The 16,263-nt window shown below is 48.5% G+C and overlaps 1 protein-coding gene across 1 annotated transcript in view; it reads left to right on the forward strand.

Moving 5' to 3' along the window:
* LOC146182261 (phospholipid-transporting ATPase ABCA3-like) overlaps window positions 1-15,995 on the forward strand; it is a 37,715-nt gene extending 21,720 nt beyond the window's left edge. Inside the window, exons 16-23 of the mRNA XM_084575921.1 lie at window positions 110-411; window positions 1,178-1,347; window positions 1,629-1,767; window positions 3,969-4,314; window positions 4,989-5,114; window positions 6,998-7,128; window positions 11,593-11,728; window positions 14,743-15,995. Of these exons, the coding sequence (XP_084432047.1) occupies window positions 110-411; window positions 1,178-1,347; window positions 1,629-1,767; window positions 3,969-4,314; window positions 4,989-5,114; window positions 6,998-7,128; window positions 11,593-11,728; window positions 14,743-15,971 (2,579 nt within the window). The 3' untranslated portion in view covers window positions 15,972-15,995. The remainder of the gene's footprint in view (window positions 1-109; window positions 412-1,177; window positions 1,348-1,628; window positions 1,768-3,968; window positions 4,315-4,988; window positions 5,115-6,997; window positions 7,129-11,592; window positions 11,729-14,742) is intronic.
* Window positions 15,996-16,263: the final 268 nt, after the last annotated feature.

A 16,263-nucleotide genomic window follows, 5' to 3' on the forward strand; every position in this document is an offset into this window, starting at 1 on the left:
GTAAGGGCCAGCGCCAATGGGTAGCCGACACCCGCGGCCTTAAAAGACGCATGCTGGTGTTTGGTCTACGCCAACGTTAAGCGTACATTGCGTGGCTTCCTCTGCGCAGTCCTGGGCAGAGGCACGGGGGACGCACTGCGAGCTCTGCGCAACCGCACCATCTTCGTGGAGGCTACAACCATGTCGCGGCTGCGTAGCCTACTCCACAAGAGGGCCCTGCACTGGAAGCGCGTGCCCGTCCATCGCACCCTACGCTGGCTGCTCCCCATGGTCCTGCTCCTATTGGGCGGTTACTGCGAGAACTTGCTGCTGACCGACATACCCACTCATGAAGATAGGCTCACCTACGACGCCCGGAACATCGTGGCCAAGGCCGTTGGATTCTGCGGTGCCAAGGGCGGACTCTTTCAGGTGGGCATCTTAGATGATTATCCAGAAGCTCGTCACAGCAGAAGAAAAAAAATTATCGGTAGAGACACTTAGGGCCACCTGCATTTGTGAATGCGAAAGCATTACTCTCTGGGGCGCAATATATCGGCAAATGTATTTTAAATGTATTACTTTTTTTCACTTGCGTTTATTACATTCATCTCGCTTTCTCCGAAGTGTCTCCCGTTACTAGTATTTGCCGTCCTGAGGTCGCTTTTGGCGCATTGCCTTGGCGACCTGTTCAGCACATCGATTACACCGTTCGATCAAAGACAACAAAAATTGCTGTGTTAGCAGCGAGCGCTTCTCTCTTCACAGTCTTGCTGACTTCCTTGTGGTATTATGCTTGGCCGTGGCTGTGCCTCTTCGCAGTCGAACCACTGGCGAAGCCTGCTCCATGGCTCCGTAGAGCCTTGATTGTAGACGGTTGACTGTCCATCGCGCAGACAATTATCTGCTAACTATTGACACGGAAGAATAGCAAAAGGAGACAAGGATGTGCGCCGCTTCTGCGACACCAAGCATGCGAAAACGCGTGCTTGCTACTGGCTCGCAATATACGGTGGCCGCGACACCATATTTAGGTACTACATCGCAGTGTACTAGCCGGTTTAAAACTGAGCACACAACACAAAGGACATTGCCGTCTCTTGTATAAGCATACATACACTAGGCAGGCAGTTCGTGTGATAACGTCAAAGGCGTCAAAATTACATCTCTACATTTTCTTCGTCCGTCACCTCTGCAGCAATTCATGACCCAGAGCATGTGTCCCGTGATGGAGGATAGTGGCGTTCAACTGGAGAGCATTGACCTCACCAACATCGCTCAGAAGCTGCTCGCCTTGGCGGAGTACGACGTCCACGGCTACGTATTTAACTACCAGTTCGGTGCGGTCTCGACGGAATCGGCATCCGGGTACGGAAGGCGTTGTGTTTGGGCAGAGCGAATAGTTTTATATACGTGGTAGATGTCTTCATGGAACTGTATGAAAACAGTGGAGCCTCATATACGTGCAGAACCTTGGATGCGACAGTGCGGTTCACGTTCCTCAGGGGAGTTCCTCATTTCTACTTAAATACCTATTCCTGCATTTTATACTAATTATTTGCAAGATTAAGTCGCACAAACCATGATGACATCTGGGGTTTAATATCGCTTTAAATTTGGTCTTTAATACAGTTCCTGTTGTAACGCAGGATCACACTGTGGTTCAACGGACAGAACCCGCATTCGGCGCTGCTGGCCCTGAACCTACTGCACAAGGCAATCCTCCGCAACCTGACTGGCGACAAGGCGGCAACCATTCGGTTCACGAATGCCCCGGACACCTTTCAGGCACGTTGCCACCGACTCAGAGAAAAACTAAAGTGACCTAGTGAAGGTTTTCTCGTTACAGTACCATATAAGATATATATAACGGATTTTGCAAATACCACTACCTGAGCAGTGTTCGTGTTACATTGCCATCGTGCACATTTACACTTTGAGGCTATTTCTTATTAACACGAGGTGGACATACACGGCCACTCTCACTTCAAAATGTGATGTGCAAGTTGTTCCTATTATTGTAAGCTTAGTAATCTGCGACTTCCACATTCTCCCTTGTTTTGATTGGTAATTAGTTGTACAAGCTGTCTACATATTTGGAAGTTCCAAAATCTATGCCTTCTACATGTATTCTTGTTAAAGGAACTAACTAGTTTATAGGCAAATAGTGTTAAGCAGGCGAAAGGGCTACAACAGCAGTTAGGAAGAGCAATCGATCACAAGTAATAGTGAAGCATCAGCTTCTGTGTTCTGTTACAAAGCTTTCCAGGGCGCTTTCATTACGCGAATTCAGTTTTTGGGCTGTTTATGATTAACTTTAATTTCGAATAAATTATATGCCTCTTTGTTTCGTGTTGTAAACAACTTGATGGTGTCTTTTGTGAAACAGTAGCATGAGCATTATTTAGTGTAGACAGCAAGCACGCCGCTAAAAAGCTTGGCATAGTACACATACGGCAGGCTGCATCAACAATAACTCATTCGCATAAACTGACGTATAACGGACTCTTTCCTGCATCAGAGTCCTGCATCAATATATTTGCAGAGGAGCGTACCCTTGCTGAGTATTGTACGGAAAACTTCATAACTGTATGAGAATGATCACGAATCTTTTCCGAAGCTGGTCCTCGGAGAAATAATAAATCAGGCTTACACGTACTTTCTACTGCAATGATGGTCTCATTAAACTGCTCGCCAATAAGGGCAATTTATGACGGGAATGGCAAGAACGGAGACGGTGGTCTCTATACTGATCTCGTAGTAGTAGTAATGATCAAGGATTTCGTATATCGGTGTTGATGCTGGCGCACTAACGACAGAGCCAAATAAAACGGCACATGGTCATGAAAAGCCAATTATGAACACGCAGGGAAACACATAAGCTCCGCCTTTAGTCGCGTCTTGCAACGTAAACGGTGTGCATTGGTTTGCCTGTTTGTGGCAGAGTTTGAGCTGTGGCGATGCTAACAACTTCCGTCGAATTTCTGCTACTAAAGAGCAAACTGCATCAAAATCTTAACGTGTAAACTCCAGAACACCTTTTCTGGATAAACTCCAGCGTTAGCAGTGAGCGAAGATTTACGAGAATGCAGCTGGAAGGTGGTAGGTAACATTACCTGGATTTGTCTGTTGGCTGGGTGACATCAGACGACATTACATATTTTAGTACATTACATTTGTAGTCAACAACTTCATCTTCACATTCACTTTCTCAATCCTACTCAAAGAGGCCCACGTAATCTCTGCCGGTAGTGACCACCCTTAAGGCTCTGTCGCAAATAATGCAGTGTTAGCGCTATCTCCCTGATTATCTAGGTGGGCATCTGAAAAACGCCTCGAGGACGCAAGTGACGGATTAAAATGGGAAGGATACGTGTACAGGATGTACCAAGGATAGTTTGTAGTGCTTCTCAGTTACTACGCGCACCGTGAAATGCGACATTCCGTTTCCAGCGCAGATGAGAGCAGACGCTAACGTCATCGTCGCCGTCACGCGACGTCAGTTCCTTCGTTCTCGGTTGCCGTGGCAACAGCTACGCGTTCTAAAATGCATATGGCGTCACGCATGTTCGTCGTCTGCCTCGGACTGGAGGAATGGGGTTCATTTGGCGTCGGCGTGCCAGCAACGATGAACGACACGCACACGACGCACAAAGGAACTGACGTAATGTGACGCCTTGGCAATGGCGACGATGATGATAGTGTCTGCTCTCATATGGGCTGTAAACGGAATGTCGCCCGTGAAATCGCAGTCTGCCTTACACCTTCATTACGCGGACGCCTCTGAATATTTTTGGGTAAGTCACCGTCTAAGGATGTGTCTTGAGTGTGGGAAGGTAAGAGTGTGTCTTGAGTGCGGGGAGCTAAGTGGCTAAGGGTGTGTTTTGAGTGTGGAGAGCTAAGTTTGCGTCTTGGGTGTGGGGAGCTTGGCTGTGTTTTGAGTGTGCGGAGCGAAAGCTGTGTCTTGAGGGTGTGGCGCTGTGATACAGGGCGAGGAGAACGTAGGCGTGGTGCTGAGCTTCTTCCGCGAGTTCCGGCTGCTGGACAGCCCGCGGAGTGGGAGCGCGGACTATGTAGTTCACTTGGTGATGGTGCGCGTCTTGTGCGCCGTGTTCGTGCCCACCGCGCTATGCTACCACGCAATACACTTCGTGGTCGTCATTCTGGGCGAGCGCGTGTCCGGCGCTAAGCACATGCAGCTCATGACGGGCGTCAGCGGCACCCTCTTCTGGCTGGGACACCTGCTCTTCGACGGCTTTCGCGGGCTGGGGCACGCGGTCGCCTTCACCGTCGCCACGGCCGCCTTCCGCCCCTTCCTCAGCTGGAACTTCGTCCGTAAGCCGCAAGTTTGTTTTCGCATCTATAGTGTAGTCGTAGCCTGAGCCTCCCTCCTGAAACCCTGACCTCACTGCTCTACGCCTGTCGTGGGGGGCACCCGCCTTTTTTGAAATCCTAAGCAACCATGCCGTACGCGTGGGCGTCACGCAATGTTAATGCGACAGCGTGGAAGGGTGTCGGCCCAGTCGGTTTTTAGAGTAAAACGTCACAAGGCACGTGGTAGTTGGTGCTTGTCATCGCCGGACATTGATTGCGCGGCGGGCTGCGGGATGTTACAAGAACACGTGAGATGTAAATAGGAGCTGCAAACTGTAAATAGGAGTTGCAGCACATCTGAGATACGAGAATGAGATGCGTATCGAATCCGGGATCCGTTGGATCTTAATCGGACACATCTACCCCTAGTCACGCAGGCACGTTGGCACGACTTCGTTGAAGCAAAGCTTTATAGCTATGTGAGCTGCTCTTTCTCATATTGCGGTAGCTTACGACTATATATGACTATATGCTAATGAAGTGTGCTCGAGAACGAGGAACGACAAAGGGTTAGTAAGTGTCGCATCATACCGGTAAAGAAGTGTTTCGCAAAACTATTTTAGCTCTTCCTTTTTCGTATCTTACGAGGGATGACGAACCTTTGCCAACACATCTTCAATTTTTCTTCGTTTCAGATGCCATATTTATCATATTTGTTTTATATACTTTCGTGGCAATCAGCATGGCCTACTTATTCTCCTTTTGGTACGAGAGTTCGTCGAAGGCCCTCTTCACGATGACCACCATATACCTAGCTGGAGGTGAGTTCTTCGCCAGGTAGCCTTCCGAAACGCCGCAGACATGCACAGATACATTAAAAAGAAAGGTTAATTACGGAACCACTCTACCTAACTCTTGAAGCCATCTTATTTCTGTAAATATGTGAACATGTTTGAGAATATGTGTTTGCCGCAGTCGCATATACATACAGGTTAATTTGTTTAGCAGTGTGCTATGTAATGGTTCAGTGGAATGGAATTCTTGTCCCGCCGGGGTGGTCCAGTGATTACGGCGCTCGACTACTGTTCCCAAGGACGCGGGATCGAATCCCGGCCTCGGCGGCCGCTTTTCGATGGAGGAGAAAAGCAATGCGCCCGTGTGCTGTGCTTGTTAAAGAACCCCAGGTGGTCGAAATTTCCGGAGTCCTTAACTACGGCGTCTCTAATAGCCGGAGTCGCTTGGGACGTTCAACCCGACCGACCGACCGACCGACCGAACGACCGACCGACCGACCCCAACCAGCCAGCCAGCCAGCCAGCCAGCCAGCCAGCCAGCCAGCCAACCAAAACTCTTTCCTGTTGCTTGGATTCAGAGAGCATGAATGGGATTTACTGATACTTGAGTCATTATATGCATACATTGTATAGGCTGAACTCATAGGCTAAAGCAACCCGGTTTGACACACACGTTCACCGTGCAAGAGACGTTATCTGTCTTTAAACGACACGGGAGGGGTCTAACCTTCACCTACGAATTACCTGAAGTAGATAGATTACAGTTTTTAGATATTAACATCACTTTAACACCAGATCACACGTGTTGGATGTATTCACCACGAGCCCGGAAAGACCTGTTGCCGTTTGAATCTGCTCATTCTAAGACGGTAAAACGCGCCATTGTTATGCTGTGCCTGAAAGCAGCCTTGCAGAAATCATGTGTTCACCTGGTAAACGACAGCCTCACCAATCAGGTTGGCAGGTTACAGAAAGCTGGTTTCCCTATTTCAGTCGTGGCTGCTGTGGCAGAGAAGCTTCTGCAAAGTTTTAATGCTAGAACACCTCAAGAAGGTGGCGGTCAACCGAAGACGAGACCGGCGGTTGTCCCCTATATCCATGGGGTGTCCCACAACCTGAAGAATGTAGCCAATCGCTACGGTGTGCCGGTGGTATTTTCTGCCCCGCGCAAGTTGGCCTCTTTGTGCCCCCGGATTGTCTCCGGTGAGGAATGCATGCGAGACTGCACGAAGCGTCACGCCACCCAGTTTGTCAGGTGTTCTGTCGAGGCTGTATATGAGATCCCCCTGACCTGCGGAAAAGTTTACATCGGCCAGACGGGCCGTTGTATAAATGAACGACTAAGGGAACATCAGCTCTCTATGAATAACGGAAAAATGTCAAATTTGCCCTTACATTGCGGCGCATGCCCTTTGGCTACGCCTGATAAAGCATGCCAGCCTTTGCTGGCTAGAACCAAAATCTTAAGGCGCAGTCGTAACCAGGTAGCACGTGAACTCGCAGATGCCTTTTTCATTGATAAGTCAGGTGATGAATGCGTAAGCGATTCTAGTATCAAGTTGTATAAGAAAGAGACAACTTTCCTGGCATGTGCGCTTAGGCATTGATTGGATAAGCTTCAAGGTATATATATTTGTGTTCTTTCTAAATAAAATCAGTCGCGAGTTTGCGCCCGTCCATGTCCTCTTCTCGTCCGTGTCTTTTTTAGCGCAATTCCCTTTTTTAAGTATGTATGACCGACTAGCCCAACAACGTGCTCTGTTAATTTTTTTTAAGTACTAAACTCATGCCCGTGGCAAATGTGCTGCACAAAATGATAAACTAGTCTAGTATTGAACGATTCCGCTTGCTATTCCTTCGCTTAGCGCGTGTATAGACTCTTCTCCAAGTCACCTACTTCGGCTGCACAGGAGTGCTGGGCTCCCTGCTGTTCACCGCCGCGGACCTGTTCGTATTCTCGCCAAAGGACCAGCCTGGTATCCGAAGCCTCCTGACGCTGCCTATCCGCTGGGTGCCCACCTACCCTGCCACCAGAGGCATCGTGAGTGTTCCCGATGATCGCCTCTTGCTCGCAGCTTTGTTTTTCATTTGTCACTCCATTGTGAACTTCAATTAGTATTCTACTCGGCTCCGGCGAGTAGTCTGTGTACACTCTCCTCCTATGCGCAAATAGTTCTCAGTGTAGGGATGGTTCAGTATGCAGCGCAAGCATTGAAGGTGTTGCTGGCGCTTTGTTGGTATCCTAATGTGATCTGGATTTCGGACGCAACAGTGCCCCGTAGAATGCATTCTAGCATTCGAAAATTTGCAAGGGTATTTAATTGGCCCTCTTCGATAGCGTTATAAGCTACTGTTGCCAAGGCAGGGAATTTTGTCTTATTCGTTTGTGGTTGTGTCGGTGCAACCCTACATGTCTGCACAGCTCCCACCTCCATGAGACACTCGCGGTAGCACAGGACGTTCCAGACGCATCGCTATGGACTAAGGTGGCGCTGATAAACCCTCTCAAAAACAAAACGCAGACGGCATAGATACGTAAGAAAACAAAAATTGCACACCTGTCGCCGTAGATCAGTTGGCAGAGCAACGGACACTAAATTTGGAGGTCGTGAACTCTGACCCCAACAACGGCATGTGGTTGCCACGCTACTTAATTTATATTTATTCATTTATAAATAGTAAACAATTTTACTTCTTGGCAATTACCGGCATAACTCCTATGCGTTATTTTGTTGTTTGTATCTCACTACGAGCCCCTCGTTTCCACTACACTTCTATGTTGATGAATGTGAATCATAATAAAAGACGCGGCAAACAGAAGGGACGACTCACGCGGTCGTAAGTTACCGCGAAACGCCCAGATGGCTATCATTGGAAAGATCATTAAGCTCCACGATGAAAGGCGTTTGGGCACAACCAGCAGTAAGTCAGGACCAGTCGGAATAAGTCCCTTCTGTTATGTAACCTATCGTCGCGGAGCACACGCCGGCACATCCCAAGGTCACAAGCGGAGGCGTTGAGGGGCAATGGTTCTGCAAATACTCCACACCATGCAATACAGTGAGCTGCCAAATTGTGCAGCACACCTGACAGTGGAATAGTGCGCAGTGGTATAGTCTTCGACATCTAGTCAGAGACGCTACTCCTAGGCCATGCACACATGTCCGTATGACTTGCTCAGAGTGAGCGGGAGTCTTTCAATCCTGCTAACTTATGCCGCATGCATTCAGATCCTCCTCACAAGCATGCATACGGCAGGAGGTAGTTGGCAGGAGGCATGGCCAGCCACTGATTTGTCGGTAGTTTGTGTGATGTCACCTGGGCCTTGTCAAGCTGACATGACAGCTTTTAGCCCAGGTGACCCTTCAGAAGCTTTCTGAAAAATAAAATTGAATTGAATTGAATTGAATTGAATGTCACGAAGCCGCATCTCATGGTACAATTCGCAGGAGCTACCAACTGGGGCACAATATTTGAAATGGGAATGGAATCTAACGGGACCTTTAAATCACGTGTTATGCACCTACTTCTAAGGCCGCACAGGGGTGTTCGAGTGATTTGGTACGAAGAGTGAGTTCCGTGGGCTCAAAAATAGTGACGTAACAAACCGGCGTGGCGATAGCAGCCGTCGCTTAGTGGAAAACCCCATAAATTAGAAAGAAACAGCGACTGGAACAGCGGTTTCGATGTCTGCGACACTATGCGGATGAATAAACTAGCGTGTAACCTGCTCTCTTCTCTCGTTCTCTTCTAAGCATTTGCAGGCATACCTGCTAGCCAAACCAAAAAAATTGGCCGTGGCTTACCTCAGCTAGGCCAGGATATACTTAGCGAAAACATGTGTTCCTGGCGCTGGGCTGCCTACTCATCTCCATTTCAATCGAATTCCATGCAGTCTAGTGTAATTCAATTCAATCAAGTCTAATCTAACCCAATCCAATACAATACAAACCAATCCGGTCTAATCAAATCCATGCAGTCCAATCAAGTACAGTTTATTGTAGCCACATACAATCCAACCAATCCTGTCTCATTCAATACAAACCTGTCCATTCCAAACCAGTTCAATGCTGAATACACGCTCGCCCGAAATTAATGCGCCGCTGATCATCATCACTATCATCCTCACGCTAGAAAAGGAGAATTAAGATGCGCTACTTACTATGTCTAGATATGTTGCAGACGAGACATCTTCCGGTTGCTTCTTGATTGCCAGATGGCGCGGCGAACGCGCGGCGTCCGCCAGTTCATATATCTAGAAGGAAATGCACTATCGTGCGATACTAGCGCACTCTGTCTTAGTAAACACACCGTTAAACTCTTTCCTGATCTGGTGAACAAACTATGGAATATGCGGCGTCAGTGATTGGGAGCGCAGCGTCACTTCAAATTAAGCACCTGCGTATCCTCCACTCGAATAACAACATGGTTCGCTTGCTCGTGGCCCGTTATAAATTTTGAGCAGCAAGTATATGTTGCCGCCAAGCAATTAGTTTTATTTATTCCAGTTTTGCGACTGCCTCAAGGCTAACGAAAAATCTCTCGGGGGAAGTGGTACAGCAGCGGCAACGACAACGAAGACGACGCGCCTGCGAATACGAAGGCCTTCGATTTCAGGAAAACGCCCAGCGAGAATCTTATTCGCATAGAGTTTTCCGGGAAGGGAGCAAATTTTTGTGAGACACCAGATGCGAGAGACGATCGAGGCGAGCGACACGGGCGAAACCCTTCGCGTGACTCGTCGCTTGCCGCGCTTGCGTTCGCGCTAGTTTTTGTCTGCATGCAGCTCAGCCTTAAAGCGAGGCTTTACATCCATGTCGCTATTGTAAACATGGGTAACATACATCACGTTCCTACTCATGAGAATGACTTTCGAATGTGATAGTTTGTAGGCGAGGTTTCTAAACGTCCACACAAGCGTAATTCTTCGGAGGATATACATCTGTTATAGCAGGGGCGCCACTAGGCGGTTCGCCGTGGGATGAGAGCAGAACAGCTGAGTCGCGGTTTCAGCTTTGCCGCAACGGGAAAAAGACGAGCAGCATCCCTCCGTTGGAAGGGCGGTATGCCTAAATGTAACTAAAAGACCGTCCCAAAAGGACGCCACTGCATGGTGCGTACAGCCATAGAGTGTCGACATAGAGTCATCGCTTTTCCGTCGCAATTGCAGCAGAACAGCTTGCGCGGCCGGCTCTCTATCAAGTCATAATGATGATGCGCTAAAATATGAGCGTTTTGTCGCTTCAATACACCGTTCACACGCAGAAGGCGTTGTTTTTGCGGAACGAGCCGTTACACGAGTTAACGGCTCCCAGCTTGCGCACGCGAACTGCATGAAATTCAGCGTAGGAATAGCACTCCTTGTGAACTACTGTGTCAGGTACGGCTACTGACCTGTCGTGGTGGCACTTCTATCGATATACTGACTGTAGGGGCCAGGGACAGGAAGAACTGTTCGAAGCATTAACCATCTCGAACGAAGAGGCCTTGTGCGCCACTGGGGCATTAATAGTACCTTTCAAAATGCATACAACATATTTTTTTAATCAAAAGTTTACTTCGAGGCTTGTTGGTTTTCACACTATTTCTTACAAGTGTTCGAATTACAAAGCCCACTGTCGCAAACAGGTTAGGTACTGGCATAGACGCGCGAATTACGTCTTTAGCTTACGGATGCCGTGCGGGTCCGAAATCTGGAACTGTCAGCTACAGGCGTCAACCTACCTGTAACGATTATTCGTAAACGTCTTGCTTCCGTTGTTTGCTAGTGGGAAGACAAGAAATTGAAAGAAGTGTTACTATACAAGTTGAATAGACCGAATGGCACAGTCTTATTTTGAGTATGAACCGAGTCATTAACGCCGGGCAAAGGCACGAATTCTTGCGATAACCGTTTACCTGATGTCGTTATGGTTCCATATAACTCCATCAACTTCCCATAGGCTTTGCATGCCTCCGTCTAATCTTCAGAAGACCCCATTCACCACACACCGAGAAGCCTTTTGATACCGCGTACATAAGATGAAACCAAATTTAAAGAAGCAGAAGTTGTGTGCAGGGCCCCTAAACGGCTGGAAGGCTCTAATAGAAGCAAATACACCGCAATATGAGCCACTACGATCACCTGTAAACGTCTTGCTTCTGTTGTATGCTAGTGGGAAGACTATAAATTTAAAAAAGTGTTGCTATACAAGTTGAATAGACCAAATAGCACAGTCTTGCTTTGAGTATGAACCGAGTCATTAACGTCAGGCAAAGGCAAGAATTCTTGCGATAACCGTTTACCTGATGTCGTTATGGTTCCGACTTCACTGCAGAAAGTGAACTGAATCCGCACAGATCACGTAGCACTGCTAAGTGAGCACTTACCTGCGTCGTTTTGTAGACAGTGAGTTTGGTTTTCACGTATATATGCACGAACAGATGATGTTCATCTGCGCTGCATTATATAAGCTAATTATGCTCTTCAGCGTACTTCACTTGGCACTTTCGCAATGCGTTGCAGACCAAGCTCATTCTGTTGAGCAAGGAGCAGCTGATCTGCTCAGAAGACGGCCTCTCGCTGAAACAGTACTGCCGGGAAGACTTCGTGCGCTTTACGCAGAGGCTCGAGGCATGCTGCCCGCCCCTACAGAACGCCAGTACGTACTGTGCGGGCCACTTGTGTGCGCTGTGATACTGTGCTTTCTCCTACATCACAAGATTTGTTGAGGCCACAAACCATCAAATGCATGCAGTGCAAAGGTGTAAGATTGCAAATGCGGCGCGAACACCCCCACGAGTTTCTCTGCAGACCGCGCGTAAAAAGATCAGTTGAATATTGGCAATATATATTTTTTTACGCGTGGTCTGCAGAGAAACTCGGGGGGGGGGGGGGGGGGGGGTGTTCGCGCCACATTTTCAATTTTGTACATTTATTTATTTTATTTTATGGCGCTACATCCGCAACTACATCAATGTGGAGGGGGACAAGGTTTGAATATGTTGTTCCTAGGTCTGCATATAGTCGCCACAATGAAAGACAAAAGCAAATACTTAACGATGAAAGGAAAAGCGGCAGTCGTTGTCGCAATCTCGATAGACGCTTTCTGGTGCGACTTCTACTGTCTAGATTTCAAGACAATAGCCTTTAATGGCTCATGCTCGTGGATCGTGTTCGTCCGTCCGTCCGTCCGCAACAATTTCATTTTGTGAGAGGCAGTGGTTGGAAGCTAACGGACCATAGTGGCTTTCGCCTCATCGCAGTTTAGGGATCCAAAATGCCTCCTAGAATTTTATCCCTGAATATCGCGCTAAACAGCTGAATCCCGTCATGAACCTGCCGTTGGCTCGAAGTTCCAAACGCAATGTATGACGGGCGTCATGGCGCTGCTGAATTGAATTCTTCATTTCAGACGAATTCGAGTTTAACCTAACCGAGTTCTACGCACAAGCATAATGGCCCTGTGTTGCAGAATAGCCAGCGTCATTGCGTAGTTGGCCTCATGTGAACAGATATGACCAGTCGAAAGAGTCATGACGCCCGAGCTACATGACCTCTAATTTAAAATGCCGTACAAGGCGCAGGTTAAACGCCACGTCACGTGTCGAATGAAAATGTCTAATCAAAAGTCACCACATGGCTCAGATAATGTTACGTTATAAGTAAATATTGAATTAAACGAGAGACCTATGATCACGACAATTGGTTCGCATGCCAGATACTCTGTCGACCACGCCAAGCAAGGCACTCGTGTAACCACAGGCTGTAGGAATTGTCACATGGCCTTCCGCGTAAAGTGGCGTCTTAAGGGCCTGTCACACAGCATGACGCCAATGCAGACCCGATCACTATTATCGACCAACTCCTCTGCAGACCGTGTCTGCGACAAACCAAGCTGTCATATTAGGCTGACGACACCAACACGACCGAAAACCAGATGTCTTCTCAGTATGATAGGTTTTGAGGCCGGAGACACCGACAAAATCGGTCTGTCAACTGTCGGTGGCCAATTCTTCGCGAGGGCGGCCGCAGTGCAAAAAGAACCCCTTTAGTACTAATATGTATAAAAAAAAGTATAACTGATCCTACAACACGTGAACTACCCCCCCCCCCCCCCCCCCCCCCCCCCACGTTTCCTAACTACAACACGTGAGCGCGAGCCTCCAAAATGCGTGGGTCCGCCGAGTGCGTGTGGTTGTACACGCAGTCGGGCCATGCAGATATGCAGTGCTACAAAAAAACAAAGTAAAAGCTAAACAAATCACGGAGAAGCGATTATTTTCCTGGAGCCAGCCTATAGAGCTGCCGATCCCCCTCGGAGTATGTTTACAGTCATAACGTCTAGTCGCTGCGTCGCTATATCGCAATACATTTTTGCGCCATAATTCAATGTGCTTCAGTAAGTGCGCAAAAAGAGCAGAACTTGCATTCATTCCAGAACCAACAGCAGCCGTGGTCCCGCAGCCGGTCCTTCGAACTATGCCGAAGGTTTTACCTGCTACTGCACTGCACTACATGGTTTAAAATATCAGCAAATTGCTCTCAGCTGAGCAGTCTGCAGTTAATCGCTAAACGCCTGTCGTTCTTACAGTCTTCGTGATTTTCACGCTGCAATAAAGTGAGCACATCACATAAAACCATATTTTAGTCTCCGAAAGAACAGATTAGACCTGTTTCGTTTAATCAAAAAGTGAAACAAAAAAAAAAAACTTTTGTGGTGCAGTGGTTGCCGCAGTTGGCTATGAAATGGCAGGTCATAAAATCAATTAAGAAAAAAAGAAATATTTTTTCTGCTTCTTTTTAAATTTCTATTGCCTCTTATTTGTTGCGAATGGCGTTTCTTTTTCGAACACGGCTTTTCTAACCCAACACCCACAGGCGTGAAGCAATGGACACTATTAGAGACACAGCGTCCCTCCGGGAGTAAGTGCAAAAAGAATTTCGCGTGACATAAAACGAAATAGAAAGATTAGGAAAAGGAATAGTATAATGACACGAGAAGAGAGCGACAACGAGAGGGCCAAGTCGGCAGCATATTTCGCGCCGTTTTCTTGCTTGAGTGACATGAGAGTTGGGCGACAGTCGGCCGACGCGGCGTCGACACCGACTGTAGCCCGACCATTTCCGTCGGCGCAGTGTGACATAGACACAGACATCAGGAAGACACGATGTTAGCAGACCGAATCGGGGTGTTCTCGTGATTGTGTGACAGGCCATTTACGATGTTCTTTCTAAATGGACAAGAACTGTGATGTCTATTTCATAGCGATAATGGCCGCGAACCTGCCGATCCCAGCGACGAACAAGGCGGAAAGACAACTTGCTCCGCGTCCAGCTGGTTTTCTGATTTATCGATGAAGCAGGACATTATGCTTGAGCCTAAGCAAAAATAACTGATAGGGTGGCACCATAACTCCACGCCTCCAGCCAACATCTCAGGAGGAGGGTGAATGCTTCCAGAGGCTATAGCTCGAAGAAATACGTAGAGAGCAGCAAGCCTAAATAGGTTTAATTATTTAGTATATGTTAGTATAAATGAGCAAGTTTAGAAAGCCTATTGCAGCTGCTGTTGTCAATGGTCTTTTAGTGCTTACTCAGTCCGCAATGATGTTTTCGCCTTGCAAAATTCCTCAGTCTAGAACTGCCAATAACATTTTGCTTGTATCAACGCAGACCCCGCCGACCAACTGGAGCCTTTCAGCGTGGGCCTAAACACGGGCCTGTTCGAAGTCGTTTCCCTGGTTCTCGAGGGAGGATTTTTCTTCGCCCTGGTAACCTTCCTCGATTCGGAGCTGCTGCAGCGACTTTGGTCGCGTTTTGGAATGCATGAACCAGCCCCTACAAGCACCGCTTCTTTGGAGACTTCGGCTGACGAAAACGTCGCGAAGGAGAAGCAGCAGGTCGAGGACATGTGCAACAAGCGCGACTTCGAACAACACGCGCTGCTCGTGCGCAGTTTAAGCAAGACGTACGGCTTCATCCGGCCCCGCATTGCCATCGACAGCATCAGCTTCGGATTGCGTCACGGAGAGTGCCTCGGCTTCGTGGGCGTCATGGGCACGGGCAAAACTACGTTGCTCAGCGTGCTCGGCGGCGAGATGTTTCCGACGTCCGGCGACGCCTACATGGGCCCCACGTCACTCACGCACCACTACAGACATTGGCTGCGGAACATTGGATACGTTCCGCATGCCGGGGGCCTAATGGAGACGCTCACTGGCAGGGAAATGATCTGCCTTCTAGCCGTGCTTCGCGGAGTCCAGGACGTACCGCGCGTCACGAGGTCTCTCCTGCGAATTGTCGATCTCGCCGAGCCGGACGCGGCCATTGCATCGTACAGCGCGAGCGCCAGGGTGCAGCTGTCCCTAGCTCTGGCGTTGATGGCCGTACCCAGGCTCTACCTTCTGGACCTTCCGGACTTGGACAAGCAGACGCGCGCTCTGGTGCGGAGAGTGCTGGAATACCTTCGACAGTACAGCACCGTTATATTGTCGTGCGAGCATCTTCGCCACTACGAGAGCGTGTACGACCGCATCGCCATTCTGGCGGCTGGCCGCATCGAGTGTATTGGCTCGGTGAAGGAGCTGAGCGAAAAGTACTCGAGCGGGACCACGATCACGGTGTACACGTTTCCCGATCGCAAGTCCGATATGGAACATCAGCGGCTTATCGTGATGGATGTGATCGACCATTTCCCAACGTGTTCGCTGGTGCGATGCTACGAGGGCCTGCTGGAATTCCGAATTTTGGAGCCGCCGACCAGCTGGTGCGAAACGTTCGACCGCCTACTATTCCTGAAGCGCAAGCACAAGTTTCATGTTTTCTACGTTAGCGACACTACACTGGACCAAATATTCACCAGCCTAGCCCGCAAACACGTTGGCCTTCAAGCTCGCGAATAAAACGACTGTATAAGTGGCGGCTTATTTAGCACGTGGGATGGGGAGGGAGGGTTAAAAATAAAAGGGGAAGGGGAAAGCGAGAATGCGGGGAGGGTAGATAATAGTGAGAATTGTTTGTTAAGCGCCTGTGCAATGTTTACTTTATGGGATGTGCTCTAATGATTGCTTCTCAGCCGGGCCGCAGTCCGGTCTTATATGTGACTGGCCAAAATGGTTAATGGTTAATGGATTAAATGAGAACTCTTTCTGGCTTTCCGTGCGCTGAATTTGTTTTACGGCAAATTTATTGTTC

The sequence above is a fragment of the Amblyomma maculatum genome, chromosome 8 (assembly GCF_055883805.1).
Source record: "Amblyomma maculatum isolate TAMU_Amacu chromosome 8, ASM5588380v1, whole genome shotgun sequence".
Lineage (NCBI taxonomy): Eukaryota > Metazoa > Arthropoda > Arachnida > Ixodida > Ixodidae > Amblyomma > Amblyomma maculatum.